General features: G+C 66.8%; 2 protein-coding genes across 2 annotated transcripts in view; both read left to right on the forward strand.

Moving 5' to 3' along the window:
- The window catches only part of LOC138824848 (mitochondrial intermembrane space import and assembly protein 40), a 46,480-nt gene extending 45,277 nt beyond the window's left edge, over positions 1-1,203 (forward strand). The window contains exon 3 of the mRNA XM_070019222.1: positions 290-1,203. Coding sequence (XP_069875323.1) covers positions 290-531 — 242 coding nt within the window. The 3' untranslated portion in view covers positions 532-1,203. The remainder of the gene's footprint in view (positions 1-289) is intronic.
- Positions 1,204-6,224: 5,021 nt separating this feature from the next.
- LOC138824847 (protein Wnt-7a) overlaps positions 6,225-15,337 on the forward strand; it is a 44,463-nt gene continuing 35,350 nt past the window's right edge. Inside the window, exons 1-2 of the mRNA XM_070019219.1 lie at positions 6,225-6,295; positions 7,940-8,166. Coding sequence (XP_069875320.1) covers positions 6,225-6,295; positions 7,940-8,166 — 298 coding nt within the window. The remainder of the gene's footprint in view (positions 6,296-7,939; positions 8,167-15,337) is intronic.

A 15,337-nucleotide genomic window follows, 5' to 3' on the forward strand; every position in this document is an offset into this window, starting at 1 on the left:
CCATGAGACTCTTATCTCCAATAAACCACTAGAAAACCAGACATGGCGCTGTGGCTCAAGTGGTAGAGCGCTCGCCTTGAGCTGAAGAGCTGAGGGACAGCGCTCAGGCCAGAGTTCAAGCCCTGTGACCACCACCACCACCAAAAACAAAAACTGCCAAGAGCTTGGGGTTCCCCTTAAAAAGCCATCCTCCTCCTCAGGACGGGCTCTGCAGTCTGGGACTCTAAACCCCTGCAAACCTTCATTTGCCAGCCAATTCATAAACTCTTCATTGCTTTTCCTCCCAAAGCCTGTCGTCATTATTCTGATCAGCATAGAAGTTCGGGCAACAACAACACCCACGGTGGCAAGTTCGGGGAGCCCCTCGTGGGGCCTCCTCGCCTCCCGGAGCCCCTCGCTGTGGCTGAGGGTTTGAGAGGAGCTGATGCCCGGGCTCTGCTCAGTCTCACGCTCACAGGCCAGAACCAGCACTCTCCGGCCAGAACAGTGCTCTCAGGTGCCAGTCCTCCAAGGCCATGTCCTGCACCTTAGTAGGGAAGCGGGGAAGCGGAGGGCTGCCGATCACCTCCCACCACTAGGAGGCGGCCATTCGCCTGTGTCTGCTGGGCTCCTGACCCTCCCTGGTGGCCGCCAGCGCGTCCTGTCAACACATTGGGTTTATCCCCCACTGGCTTGGGACTTGCGACTGTACCCTGCCTCTTCCTTAAGAAAATCCCATCTGGAGAAGAGAAGGGAGCACTGCCCGCCTTGGCCTGGGTGCCCAAAGCACCCAGGGACAGGAAGGAGCGGGAGCGGTGCCGGCCCCTCCCGGCACCACGCTGCCCTGGACAGTGGCACTGAGACGCTGGAGAGGAAGTGGATATTGGGAGCTGCTCCCAGGCTGCTTGTACAACTCCCAGGGGCTTTCTAACGTCCCAGCGGCTGGGCCGGTGGCCAGTGGCCGGGACTCAGGGGCCCCCTGGTATCTCCAAGTGGCTACACGCTTCAAAATGGAAACAGCCCTGAGAGACGCGGGGAGGGGATGGACCCCCGAAGGAGGAGGCAGGGAGAGGAGGGAGGGGCAGCTCCTGAGGCCGGCAGGGGAAATAGCCCTGGGGAGGGACGTGGAAGCCCAGGCTTCCTTGCCCTAGCCTCTGTCAGCTGCCTGGACCAGAGATGGCGCAGAGGGCGGGCCCTGGCGGGCTGCTGCCCAGCGCACTGCCCAGCGAGGAAAATAAAAGGGAGCGCTTTCCACGTCTGGGTGATAACGTAACATTTCCTGCAGTCCACAAACCAGTCCTGGAGAATTCTGGGCTGGGCGGCTTCCTGGGTGCCGACAGGGGCGTTGTCTGCATTTGCATTGTGTCGTGCAGGACCTCCCCCTGCCCCCCCCTACCCCCAGCCGCCTTTAGGAACCTCTGGCCTCTGGCCTGTGGCCCCTCCCTGCAGTGTGCACCGAGGGCTTCCGGGCACCGGCCAGGCTCAGGTGTGAGCGCTGATCTGGGCTCAACCAAGGAGCCCAGTGCTCTCCTGTTTCCAGGCTCTACTCTTTGCAGGTCAGCTACCAAGACAAGAGGGCTAAGGGAGGAGGGAAGTGAGCAGCTAGAGCCCAGCGGCCCTCCCCCCCCCCCCTTCTCACTGGAGGGAGCACAGTCCTGGCCATTCCTACCTGCAAAGGATGTTGGGAAATACAATTTTCACATCAACGAGAGAAAGACATTGTCTGCATTGGAACTTCATCCTCCTCACCGTACCTTTGTCCACCACCACGACGACAGCTATTCATTGTAGACAGTGTTTGAAGTGCCAACCACGGCCTGGGCACAGAGCGGCTTGTGTTCTGCGTTCCCGGATGCCACAGAGGCCTGCCCCTGCTGACGACGGGAGCACTCGCTGAGCACTTAATCCCAACAGAAGCCCTGTGAGGTCGTCACAGATGAGCAAACTGAGGCTCCGAGAGGCCGCAGCTGCTCCGAGGCTCATCAGGACTAATAGCAGATCCACCGGACCTGGGCCGGGCCACGCTCCACACTGGAGCTGCGTCTTCCATTCTCCTGGAGCTCAAGGAAGCCTGGGCGTTCCGTCCGACCCGTGGGGCCGTCTGCAGGCGGGACCCAGATCCCAGCGTGGACTCTCGCCGCGGCGGGCACGCAGCTCTTCTTTTCTCTGTATTTGAAAGCAGGGCGCTGAGGGCCGGGTGGACTCCCTGCCCGTTGTCACCCAGGGCGGTGCACTTCCCCTCTGCAGCCCTGGGCACCTCTGGAGAAAAGCCACCTCCATGAAATTAGGGTTCAGGGGTCAACCTTCCAGAAAGCTCCCAGGGGATGTGTATGGGAGGGCCAGCCACGCCCGCATGGAGGCGGAAGCCAGCCCACTGCCCACACGGGTGTGGTGGGTCGAGTGGGTGCTGGGAGCCACCACGCACTTTCCCCAGAGCTGTCAGCTGCAGCTTCCTCCTGAGCCCTGCCCGAATGCCACGCCCAAGACACATCACTAGCCAGGGATGGGGCGGGGGAAGGTCAGGGGCCTGGGCCAGGGCGCAGGGGAAGCTACGTGGCTGGGGTCGTGGGCCTGGCCCAGGAGTGTGGAGCGGAGGGAGATGTTCCAGGCCTGAGTGGAAGGACCTAGCCTACGAAATGAATCAGAGCGGCGGGGACTATCCTGAGGAAGGCCTGGGGCGGGACTGTGATAAGCAGCCTCCCGGGGTGGCCGGGGGTGAAGAGCGGCCAGCAGTGCTCAGGAACTTAAAAGCACCCTGGGCAAGTGCTCAGTGGAGGTGAACTCTCTGTGGCCGGGCACCCCAGGGTGGCCTGGTGCCCAGTCCCTCACACGGGCACAGGACACAGAGAGCAAGGGCTGCCACTGTGCCGGTGTGAACGCCCTGCTGCGGGCACCCAGGAGGCTCACAGAGGGGACGAGGCCGAGACTCGCCAGGGCACACAGGCAGCTGACACTTGGTTCTGGTGGGGTGCTAGGCTTGAGGCCCTGGTCCTTCCTGAAGGGGCGTGGAGGGCAGGGGGGTGAAAGTGCCTGCCAGGATTCCAGAACCAGCCCCAGGTCTGCTGGGTGGCCTGCCGCCTCTGCCAGCCCCGGGGAGCAGCAAAGCTCTGCGCAAGGCCGTGGGAATTGCCTGGGTCTGCGCACATGCCAGAGGAACAGACGGCCAGGTCCCCCGAGGTGGGCCACACCGAACCTGGGGTCCAGGAAGTTCCCCCAATGCCAGCCAGCCACAGAGCCACATCGTGATGGGTCAGTACCCCTCCGCCCCCGCCCGCCCTCCAGGCGCACAGCACCTGTGTGTGTTGTTTACAAACCATCCTTCCTGCCCCCCCCCAGAACTCTAGCGCATAGAAGTGGGGTCCACCTCCACCTCTCAGCCATGCACACAAATGCACACAGGAGCAAGGGCAGGGCTTGATCATAAAGATGGCCCCCAGAGCCAGGCATGGCTGGACCCCGGTGATTGTGTTTCAAGTCTATTGGAACCTTGAGTGTGCCTGTGTGGAAACCGAGGCCCGGCAGCCCTTTGGGGAAGACACAGACTCAGCACTGACACCACTGAGCGGAAACAATCAAGACACAGACACAGAGCGCCTGCTGTTCTGTGTCCTAGCCTCAGCTCTCCCTGTTCGCACGCAGGGTCATGCTGGCCACCATGCCGTGGGGTGGCAAGGAGGAGTGGGGTCTTTGGGGAGGACCTGGCCACCATGCCGTGAGGTGGCAGAGAGGACATGGGGTCTTTGGGGGAGACCTGGCTCCAGCAGGGACCACGGCTATGTGCGGGAGGCCACGCAGCGAGAGACTAGCCAGAACTCAAGCTCTGTCCACTTGGTGGTGCCTTCGGCCAGGTCTCCTACCCGGCTCCACCCGTGCTGCGTCTTGGAAGCTCGTGCCCGTCTATCAGCTACCTTTCTGGCCCATGCGCTCTGCCCTCACACAGGCAGCAGGCTGATGGCCTGGCAGGGGGGCGGGCGGCCAGCATCGCCGGTCCCCGATGCCCTGAGAAGGCCCAGGCCGTCTGTCTGCTCAGGGAGTTCTGCCTGATGCCCCTCTGGGAGGACGGGGGTAAGAAGACAGCCGTGGGTATGGGGGCCATGGCAAGGCCCGCTCTGGCGTGCGAGATTCCTGCCTCTCAACATCTCTGCTTGCTCAAGTGGAAAATGCACGTGTAGAGAAATGAGATTCGTGCGGTGACTGATGTGTCTGCCAACCATCACCAGCGACAGGTGCCCGGGCCAGCGAGGGCCCTGGGGAGGCTGCGTGGCAGTGCGAGCAAGATCTCCACGGGCGGCAGCAGATCTGAGGCGAAGCTGGGCTGACAGTCAGTGCAGGAAGCCACCTGAGGGCACGCTGAGAACGGGGCGTTGGGGCACGGGGCGTTGGGGCACGGGGCGCCGGGGACACGGGGCACCAGGGGCACAAGGCTCTGAGGGCTCACGGCGCCGGGGCACTGGGCTCTGGGGGCACGGGGCGTGGGGCGCCGGGGGCACTGGGCTCCGGCCACCCTGGGGCGCCGTGGGGAGTACGCTCTGCTCCAGTGAGGTCTGGGGGAGAACGCAGCAGGCGGTGAGGCCGCGGAAGGCTCCCCCCCCCCCCCCCCCCCCCCCGCTCCCCGGCCCACTCGGGCCGGCGCCCCAGGGGCTCGGCAGGCCGGGCACGCGCAGCTCCCGAGGACCCGGGTCCGAGCTCGGAGCAGCTGCAACAGTCTAGACCCGGAAGGTCCCAGGGCTGTGTGCAGAGGCTCGGACCCCGGCCCACGCCTGTCTGCAGTGGGCACCGGGCGCGCGCCCGTCGGAGGCCTCCCCGGCGTCCCTGCGCCCGCGGGCGCACGTGAGCGGAGGGCGGCCCGGCTGGCTTTCAGCCGTGCATCCACCAGCGGCTCCGGATCCGAGGACAAACTCGACGGTTTCTCAAGGGGCGAAGGCCCGGAATCAGCCCCCAGAACGCCCAAACCACGCCCTGTCCTGGGTCCCAAAGCTCCCCGTGAGGGTGGACCTGGCCGCGCAGCCTCCGGGGTCCGCGTCCCCCCACGGGCCTCTCCCCGGCCCGGCCCGCACCCTCCCGGGGCCCACAACCCTCGCTGCTCCCGCTGGCGCGCTTCGGAAGGCGGCCCAGGCCCGCGCCGTGGGGCCCCGCAGGCCCAGCCGCTGCCTCTGGCCCGAGCCGGGGTGCAGGCGGGGGCTCCAGGGCCGCCGGCCTGCGCCCCGCCGTCTGGTGAGCGCGGCTGCGGGGAGCCGCGTGCGCGGGGGTTAGACGGCCCGCGAGGGCCGGGCGCCCTGGGCTGGGGCGGAGGAGGGCGGCCTGACCTGGGGCCCCTGGTTCCCAGCGCGGCTCCGCCGAACCCTGGCCCGGGGCCTTAGGAAACCGCCTCGGCCGCCGCCGGAGCCTCCGCTCCTTCGGCGGAAGCCCGGACCGCTGGCCGCGGTGCCCGGCGCCCCGGGCTGGGTCGGCGGCGCCCGCTCACCGCGTCCCGAGCGGGGCCCGGCTGCGTTGTTCGCCGCGCCCGCCAGGGGTCGGCGGAGCGCGGAGCCACCACCCGCACCCGGCCCGCCCGGACGGCTCCGTCCGCGGCCACCGGCCCGGCTCCAGCCCGGGTCCGACGCCCGCGGACCGGGGAGCCCCGAGGAGGCGAGCCCGAGGAGGCCGAGGACGCAGGCGCCTGGGCGGGCGGGAAGCGGCTGCGCCCGGGCCCCGCGCGCTCCGTCCGCTCCGCCCCGCGCGGCTCCTGGCGGGCGGGGGCCCGGCGCCCTTCTCGGCACCCGCTGCGGGCGGCTCCGGCTGGCCCGGCCCTCTCCGTCGAGCGCGCGGCCGCGGCACCTGCTCGCCCTAGTCTGCGAGCCGGCGACAGGTGGGGGTCGGCGGGAGCCCCGCGCCCCTCCCCGCCCCGCGCCCCGGAGCCCGGCGGGAGCGCGCCTGGGGCCCGCGGCCGCGTCCCGCAGGCGCTGGGCGCGGGGCGGCGCTCGGGGAGGCGGGCGGGGAGGGGCGGGGAGCACGGGGCGGGGAGGGGCGGCGGCGCCCTCAGTCCCCGCGCCTCGAACACTCGCGGCGGCCGCTCGCGCGCAGCCCGTCGTCGCCCGCGCCCCTCCGCGCCCGCGGCTCCCGCGCTCCAGGCGAGGCTCCGGCGCACGGCGGACCCGGGACGCTGCGGCCGCGCCCCCCGGCGGGCTATGCGGATCGCCCCGCCGGTGCCGCCCGCGGGACCAGCTCAGCCCGGCCCGCGGCTCCCGCGGCGAGCGGCGGGGACGATGTCCCGGAAGGCGCGGCGCTGCCTGGGCCACCTCTTCCTCGGCCTGGGCATGGTCTACCTCCGCATCGGGTAAGGGCCGCGCCCCCCGCGCCCCCGCGCCCCGCGCCCGGCCGCAGGGAGGCGTGCCGCCCGCTCACACCCGCGCCTCTGCCCCGCGCAGCGCCGGGGCCGCGGGGGGCGCGGGGCACCGGCCGCCCCGGGACGCTTGGGTCTGGGAGTCCCGGCCACGGGGACGCCCGGGGCGGGGGCGGACTCTCGCGGGGCCCGCGGCCGGCGGGAGCACGGACGCTCGGGGAGCCGAGCGCCGGGCGGGCCCGGGCGGGTCGGTGCCCTCGGCACTCGGGCGCTCGGCGGCGCGAGCAGCGGCTCAGCGCCCGGCACCGCCCGGCTCCTGGGGACCCTCAGGGCGCCGGGGCCGGAGCCACAGCCGGACCCCGACAGAGCGCCCGGGCCGGGGTGGGCGGGGGCCGGGGCGGGCGCGGCGCTGGGAGCCGGGCCGGGCCGCCCGCGGCCGGCCAGGGGAAGCAGGTGGCTCCGGGGCGGCGCGCGCAGCGCATGCACGGCCGCTCTGCCTTTGTGCCGGGGCGGGCGGGCTGGGGGCTGCGAGGGGACCGGGGCGCTGGGGCGGGGGTCCACGGGCTCACCTGCCCCTGTGACCCCTGACCCCGCCCCCGCCGCTGGGGGGGGCGGCGCGGGTCCTTTGTGCTGTGCGGCTGCGCCCGGGCCGCCCCGGCGGGGCTCGCGGCCGGCCCGGGCGGCGGGCCGGAGGCGCCCCCGGTGCTATTGATTCGCGGGCCCGGTGGCTCTGTTTCTCCCGGGCTTCATAGGCTCGGCCGAAACCTGGGGCGCGCTGCGCCGCCGCCGCCGCCGCCGCCGCGCGGCATCCAGGAAGCGGCGGCTCCATCTCCTTTTTAATTACAAATGGGTGGAGACACGGCGAGGGGCGAGAATGGAAAACCGCAGAACACAACCGCCCTGTGCCCGCCATCGCTGTGTGACCACACCGCCCCCCGGGAGGGGACGGCCGGTGCGGCGACCCCTGGCCCCTAGGCCGCCCTCTGGGGCACAGGGAGGCTGCGGAGAGACCCTGGGCAGGCCCGGGGCTCGGCCTCCTCGTCCTGTGGACGTGCGGGGAGAGACCCAGGTCCCTAGAGAGGGCTGTACCGTCCCTCTCGGTGGGGGGGGGGTTCTGGGGGGTGCTCTGAGTGCATGTGGGTAGCCAAGAAGACTCCTGCACTCACCCCTGGTAACCACCAGGTCCCCGAGGATTCATTCCATGCTGGTGTGCCAGGCACCTGCGTGCCAGGCACCTGCGAAGCCAAGGCCTGTCATTCCAGGTCTCCACAGTTCCTTCCGCAGCCACCTAGGTGGGGATTGCCTAATCTTCGTCCTGAGAAGGGCGTAGGAGCCCCTTCTCCGGCACAGCACAGTCAGAAGGGAGGTCGGCAGGTTGCGGCCGACGCTGTGCGGCCATGTCCCTCTGGATGTGTGGACGGCTGCTGCTGCCGCCGCTCCATTCCAGCCGCTGGACAGGTGTTGTGTGGGCCAGCCCCCAAATGCGTCCACTTCCGGGCTCTGGGCAGCCCCTCGTTGCTGCCGGCCCTCTGGCCGCGTGGTGGATGGTTTCAGTAGATGCCGTTCTGCCAGCTCTCGCACCTGCCAGGCGAAGGCTTTCCCGCAGGTCTCAACCTCTGTCTCTGTGTCCCCCTCCAGTGGCTTCTCCTCGGTGGTGGCTCTGGGCGCAAGCATCATCTGTAACAAGATCCCGGGCCTAGCTCCCAGACAGCGGGCGATCTGCCAGAGCCGGCCCGACGCCATCATCGTCATCGGAGAAGGCTCACAAATGGGCCTCGAGGAGTGTCAGTTTCAGTTCCGCAATGGCCGCTGGAACTGCTCGGCGCTGGGGGAGCGCACCGTCTTCGGGAAGGAGCTCAAAGTGGGTACGTGCTCCCCAGACTCTCCAAGTAGGGTCTCCAGGGCTACAGGGAGAACAGAAGGACTCAGGGACCCTTAGAGCCCCCCTCACCTGCCCGTGCTGGCTGCTTCCAGGGTCCCCTGGTGAGGGCCAGCGCTCTGGCGGGTAGCCCTAGCACCTTGAGGGTTGATGGGCAAAGCTACAAACTGGCCACCAGCGGCCCGAGCACCCACCTGCTGTCTCAGGTAACACGGATGTTTCACACCAAAGCCCAAACGTAAAGATGAGCTCTTCTGCCAAAACTATGTATGGAGTGCCGGCTGCTTTCGGAATAATTGGCAGATATGCTGATCACTGAGTGTATGTCACATGATTGTAATGGCTGGCGCTGAGAACGCAGCTCCCGACTGCTACCTAGCTTGAGCAATCCCATGACAAGGCCCGCCCAGACCCTTAGCTCCTTTCCTGTGTGGTGGCTCCTCCCAGTGCGCAGGTCCCCGCCAGGCCCCTGGCTGGAAAGTCGGTCCTGCGGGCCTTCCATCAGCTAGTGTTTCCAGTCCCAGCCAGCCCGGGACTCAGCGGGGTGCTCCGGGGTCACCTTGGGAAGGCCAGCACGGGTCTGCATCGTCACCAGATCCGCAGGTGCCACGTCTGTGCGGCCCAGGCCCCTGCGCAGCGCGAGGTGGGCCGGTGGGCGGCCTCACTCTTTCCCTGCATGGGCAGAGGGCGGGGGGCCGACAGCCTCCACCGAGGCCGCAGCCTCCAGTCTGGAGAGCCGCGTCTGCCGTGACCTGCCCAAACATCCATGCCTGCCGCCCCCACCCCGCTGGCACTCTGGCATTACCTGAAACTTAGGTGCTTTCTTTGCAAGTGAAATGCTACAGATAAGGGAATTTGCGGGGAGCCGCTCACAGTCAGCCAAAGTGAGTGGCGGGGCTGGGCACCAGTGGCTCACACCCATGCCCAGCTGCCCAGGAGGCTGAGGCCCGGAGGGTCAAAGTTCAAAGCCAGTCTGGGCAGAAGTCTTGTGAGACTCTATTTCCAATTGGAAGGCGTGGCTCAAGTGATAGAGCACCAACCATGAGAAAGCAATGCAAGAGCACAGGGGCCTGAGTTCAAGGCCCAGTACTGCCACCAAAAAAAAAAAAAAAGAAGAGAGAGAGAGAGAGAGAGAGAGAGAGAGAGAGAGAGAGAGAGAGAGAGAGAGAGAAGGAAAAGATTGGCAGGGTCTTGGGACAGGGCTCAGCTCAGGCCAGGGCCAGTCCCCGCCGCGCTGTGTGTGCACCTGCATGGCTGCGGCAGGAGGGAGAGCAGGGCCCAGGATGGAGGAGCTCCGCCGTCCGCACTGCGTGGCACCGGTGTCTTCCAGGGGGAGCAGGGCCTGGCCCCGAGGCGCGCCAGCAGGTGAAGGCAGGCGGAGGCAGACGGGGATTCTAGTCAGAAGAGACTGGGATGAGGATGCCTGGTACCCCAGGAGGGAGTGGGGGCCAGGGCCAGGCATGGGGGGCCGCCGACCAAGCCTCTGTCATTGGCTCTTGGGGGACGCAGAGCACGGGCATGACGGCCAACGTGTGGCCGAACCGTGCGAGAGACACAGAAGTGACTGGTGTGCTTCAGCCGAACCCGCGTTCTGACAGACCCATGGAAAGGTGGACGCAGAATTCACTTGGCTCATGCTTTTACCTAACCTGGACTGAGGGCCTGCCGTGGCGGGGAGGGGGCTCGGTGCGCGTGTGTGATCCGACGGCCCCCGGTCTGTGAGGGAGCCTCGCACAAGCCTGTGGGCAGGAGCGTGCCAGGCAGAGGCGCGGCAGGTGCGGGTGCCCTGGGGCAGCGGTGTGCGAGAAGTCTGAGGAGCCACGGAGCCCATCTAGCTGGCATCCTGTGGAGAGATGATGAGTTGGCCTGGTGGCACTTGTGAGGCTTGCTTTCCCTTCGTGTCGGGCAGGGCCCCGGGAGGCCCTGACTGCTGGGAGGAGAGTAAACGTCGGGGCGGAGGTGGGACCTGGCGTGGGCCTGGGCAGTTCAGGCAGGGGGTGACGGTGGCTGGGGCAGAAGCGGCGGAGGTCTACTTCAGAAGGGGAGTGCTGGGTGGAGGGAGGCTGACCAGCGGAGGCCAGCCGCCTATGCCCCCCACATCCCCATCACTCCCCTGTAGGACAAGGGTGCCCCGCCCCACTCCCCTGCTTACACCCCATTGGTCAGAACTTCGTCGCATGGCCACACCTGGCTTGGGAGGAAGCTGGGAAATGCAGACCTTTCTTTAGAGCAGTGGTGAGACTGGCGGGGAAGTGGGGTGGGCAGCTAGCCCCAACCGAGTGTTCCCAGTGCTGGGTCCACAGGCTCCCACCCTCCCACCACCCCTCCCCGCTACTCCACCCCGGCCCGCCTGCCTCTGTCCTGCAGAGATCTGAGGGGCCAGGGGCCCCGTGGACACAACTGACTCAGGAAAAAGAGGGAATTACAAACCCCCGGGGAGCTGGGCTACAGGCTGTGCTGCTCCGAGGCCTGGGGTCCACCGGGAGCCGCCCTGCAGCCTGCGCAGTGCCAGGCGCGCCCTCGGGTCTCCCGTCCTGTAGGAAGGGCTGGGGCTTCTCTGAGCACTGCGCGCCGGTCCCCAGGCTCACTTCCCAGCTGGCCCTTTCCCACATTAACCACAGAGGCCGGCATGGGAGCCGCACCCTGCCCTCCGGGGAGGGACTGCCCCGCGTCTGCTCGGCTGTGAAGACCACTGCGGCCCTGAGCCTCGCTCCTGGCCAGCCCGAGGCTGAGGCACAGGCGGCGGCCGCCGCTGTCCTGGGCGCTGCCCTGCCCAGTGTGGCTGGCGGGGCTCGGTCCTCGCCGCTCTTTGCTTGGCCTGTGCCCCTCTGGTGTCTCCTCTTTTTAAAGACACTGGTCACCGGGAACTAGGCCCACTTGAGTGATCGGTTTAAGCCCTTCTCCATCCTGGGGTGCCAGGCCGGGTGAGGGCCACGGCTCAGGCCCCACTGCAAGCAGCCAGGGAGCAGCACGGCCCAGGACCAGGGTGCTGTGGAGAGGCACAGGGGTGCTCAGGTGCGAGCCTGTGGTGGAGAGCGGCTGGATTCTGGTGGCCACCCTGGAGCTGTGTCTCAAGGGCAGAGGTAAGCTCACTACCAGTGAGCACCGTCCCAGCAGAGGACCACAGAGGGCCGCAGGCGCCGCCGGCGTGGTGGGCAGGGTCTGCAGGAGGCAGAGCAGGGACCCTCAGCGACCACAGGTCTTACCTGCGCGATGCTGCCGACTGTGTGTGTGGCGTGAGATGCTGCCGACTGTGTGTGTGGTGTGTGTGTGGTGTGGTGTGTGTGTGTGGCGTGTGTGTGTGGTGTGTGGTGTGTGTGTGTGGTGTGTGTGGCGTGGGATGGTGGGATGGTGTGTGTGTAGTATGGTGAGTGTGTGGCATGTGTGTGTGGCATGTATGTGTGGCATGTGTGTGTGGCGTGTGGTGTGTGTGGTGTGTGCGGGGTGTGGGGGGTGTGGGGGTGTGGTGTATGGTGTGTGTGGCGTGTGGTGTGTGTGGTGTGTGCGGGGTGTGTGGTGTATGGTGTGTGTGGCGTGTGGTGTGTGTGGTGTGTGTATGGTGTGGGGTGTGGTATGGTGTGGGTGTGCGGTGTGTGTGTGCGTGCGGTGTAGCCTCTCTGTCTGAGGGCTGGGGCCGGGGTGGCTCTGGGGTCTCGGCGGTGCTGGCCCGTCTCGTGTCCCTGTGCTGGGGTGGAAGTGGGCAGGGGCACGGGGCACTGGCGCCGGCGGTACCTTAACCAGAGCTGCGGTCCACGCCGTCCTGTCATTAAGCAACGCGCTGAGCCCCCTGTAGACTCCCACCCGAACAGCGAGGGCGTCGATGGGGGCGGTCCTCCACCCTGAGCCTCCTCACCCTGCTCTACGTCCGGCATCTGGGGGTCTTCTTCGCTGACTGGTTCATAGTTATCAGAGAGATAGATCTCCCCAAAGTAAGCTTCACCTTCATCGTTTTTCATTGTTTCCATTTGGTGCTGCTAGCTACTGTGCTGCATGGCACAGAGCGTGCAGACCGGGGTGCCCAGGTCAGGGACTGGGCTGACACCCGCCGCTCTCAAGCCCGGGGTGCTCAGGTCAGGGACCGGGCCGATTGCCCACCACTCTCCTGGCCTGTGAGGGGCCTCATGCCCAGGGCCCTGTGGCCCTGACCTCTGCTTCCTGGAGAATGGAGGAGGCTGCAGCTCCCTGCTCCAGCTGCCCTTCCTCTCTGCCCAGTTCCCTTCCCCTGGCGATGTGAGCATGGGAGCCAGCGCTGCGTGGGGCAGAGTGCCCACTGCGTGGGGTTCAGGCCGCTTGGGGCTCACCCTGGCGTGCCGCAGCCCTCCACCCCACGTGGTCCCATCATCGCGGAAGGAGGGTGTCCGTGTCCGCTCCTGCGTGCACTGCAAAAGCTCCCAAAGCTCGAGGCGGTGTGAGGCGGGGCTGCCACGCGTGGCGTGGCGTGTGCTGGGTTGTGGATGGGATGAGCATGTGAGCTGCGGGGGGGGGTCTGCCCTGCTGCTGGCCACGGGCGGTACAGTGCACCCTGGGACCAGATTCCCATCCTGTGCAGTCCTTACACTGCCGTGACTTCACGGGGGCTGTCCCGGGCCTTTCTGCCCTGTCTGCCCATCTGCAGCCGCCCAGCCGGGACAGCCACACTGCGCGGCGCATCCGGAGGGCGGGAGACAGCCGCTTCCCTTCTGCCCCAGGAGGCCTTGGGCCCATCCCGCATGAGCACAGGAATTGGGGCATGCTCCGGCGTTTATTCTTGCTGTGGTAGAGGCCACCGGGCACATGGATACGCTAAACTCATCAGATTGATTCCAAAACCTAAATCCGGGCCATTCCCACCCCCTCCCGGTGAGAACACTGACCTGCAGGGACGGGTGACCTCCTCCTCGCGGCACTCCCGCGACTGGTCAGACGGCCCTCCTCCCTGCCCCGTCCAGGCCTCTGCCCAAACGCCCATGTGGGAGCTCTGGATGCTGACTCCTGGATGTGCCCCCTTGGTCCCTCCCTCCTCGCTCCCCTCAGAGCCCTCCAGCGCTTGGTGTGGACTTCCCATCTCTCCCTGCCTGTCTTCCACTTGGGCCACTTCACGGCCTAGGTCCTGCTCGTCCAGCGCAGTGGGCCAGCGGTGGGTGGTGCGGTGCGGGGTCGCTCCGGCGGCTTCCTGGCCGCAGACGTGCCCGTGTGGCAGGGATGGGCCTGTAGGTGGTGGGCGAGTGTGAGCATGCTAGGAAGTGCTCCCAGAGTCTGCTCTGGACTTTCGGGATCATGGCCGCCTCTCCAGGCGGGAGGAAGCTCTGTGGGGAGCCAGACTCTGACCAGAGCCTGGCACACGGGCAGCACCGAGGCTGTGGAGGCTCTGGGGGAGCAACAGTGCCCCGGATGCTGGCCCAGTCCCTGACCCTACTCCTCTCTGGGGCTAAAGAGCACATGGGAGGGGCAGCCCAGTGCTACTGGGCAGCCTGCGCCCTGGCTTTATGCAGGGGTTTCTCCTCTGGGCCACCTCCCCCAGGAAGCCTTCCTGGACCCCCCCCCCCACACACACACATGCCTGAGACAGCTCTTTCCCACATCCAACACTTTCGAAAATGCCTTTGCTTACTTGTGCAAGAACACAACCCGTGCCAGGCTGCTCCCCGAGCCTAAGTGTCTACAGAGCCTGGGCCTGTCAATCACCCCTTCTCCCTGCCCTGGCACGGGCATGGCCTGGGCAGGCAGACTCCTTTCCAGCCTGGGTGTCCCCAGGACCTCTGAGCCCCGAACCTCCCAGGATGAGGCTGAACGACGCCCGCCCCCCCCCACATCCACTTGGGTTCGTTTTAGTGGAGGCCCCATGAGTTCCGCTACTGCGCAAACTCTGCTCACACTGCCCCCGCTTCCCGCAGATGAGAAGGGCGGCGGGCTCGAGGCCGGGACGCCTGCCTCAGAGCTCGAGAGCCTCGGTTCTGGACCCTTCTCCCACCCTGCCCTTCCCTGGGGAAGGAAGCGGGGCTGGGGAGACGGGTGCTGACAGCGTCACAGCGCCCAAAGCGAATGGGACGCCCGGCAAAGTCCTGCAGACACGAGGGGCGGCTGCAGCCGGCGTGGGCGCAGGCGCCGTCCCCGCGCCTCGGCGCACCAGCTTGCTGAGGAGCTGTGCGTGCTAGCTGCCCCCTCACAATCTGTCCAAGGTACATTTACCTAACCCTCAGCACACTTCCCCACGGGCACAGCAGGGACGCAGTCTGCCTGGGATTCTGACAGGAATGGTGAGATCTACCTTAGCACTGCCTTTGCCGGTGCCTGCAGCTGTCCATGGAACTCAGACCCAGTTTTGCATCCCGGCAATGAATCACTCAAGGAAGCGTGGACGACAGGCGCCCTCCATACAGGGCAGAGCACAGACGCACATCTAAGTCTGTGAGATTTTACTTTTTGGTCCTCAGGTGTCTCTGGTTCGGTTCGTGAATGTGAAATGCTTGGGGATGCTCCCCACAACTCTCGGGACTTAGCCATGGGGAATCTGCGGCGCAAGGCCGGCGTGAGCCGGGGAGGTCAGGGCTGAAGTGTGGAAAAGTGCTCTGGGAGGAGGGGCAGGCGTGCCACCGCACAGAGCTGTCCGCAGGGGTCCCCTGATAGAGAGGCTGGACCAACGCCCAGGAGGGGAAGGCCAGGGGACAGGAAGGGCTTGGCAGTGTGACCCGGGCAGGACAGGAGCCTGTGGGCCAGAAGTTGGGCCTCTGGGATGCTGGGGTGTTGGGCAGAGAGCAGAGAGGCTGCAGGAAGAGGTGGGGACTGGGCCACCACACCGGGCTCTGGACACCACATCTGGATGGCTCTGCCTGGCGGGGGTGGGGGGGTGGGGCGCTAAGGGCCTGAATCAGGGCGGAGACAGGATGTAGGGAGATAACCGTGTTCTTTGCGTACATAAAAATTTTCTATGTCGCCACCATTATCCTTGATAAAGAAGTAGTGATTTTCCGGCTCATGATCTTTTCCACACACTCACGGCCCCGTCGGATACTCTGGCTGGAATTTTTCCAGGATGGGCACGATGGCTTAGCGTTCAGCCCCTGGTGTCCGTCCAGCCTCCTCTGTCCACCAGCTGGGAAGCTCCGATGCGTTTTGTGGCTTCTGCCTGCTTCAGTGTGGCCCCCGCTCCGGCAGGCACCCCCAGCCCAGCCCCTCCT

Source organism: Dipodomys merriami, unplaced genomic scaffold (assembly GCF_024711535.1).
Source record: "Dipodomys merriami isolate MVZ:Mamm:240054 unplaced genomic scaffold, mDipMer1.0.p SCAF_13, whole genome shotgun sequence".
NCBI lineage: Eukaryota > Metazoa > Chordata > Mammalia > Rodentia > Heteromyidae > Dipodomys > Dipodomys merriami.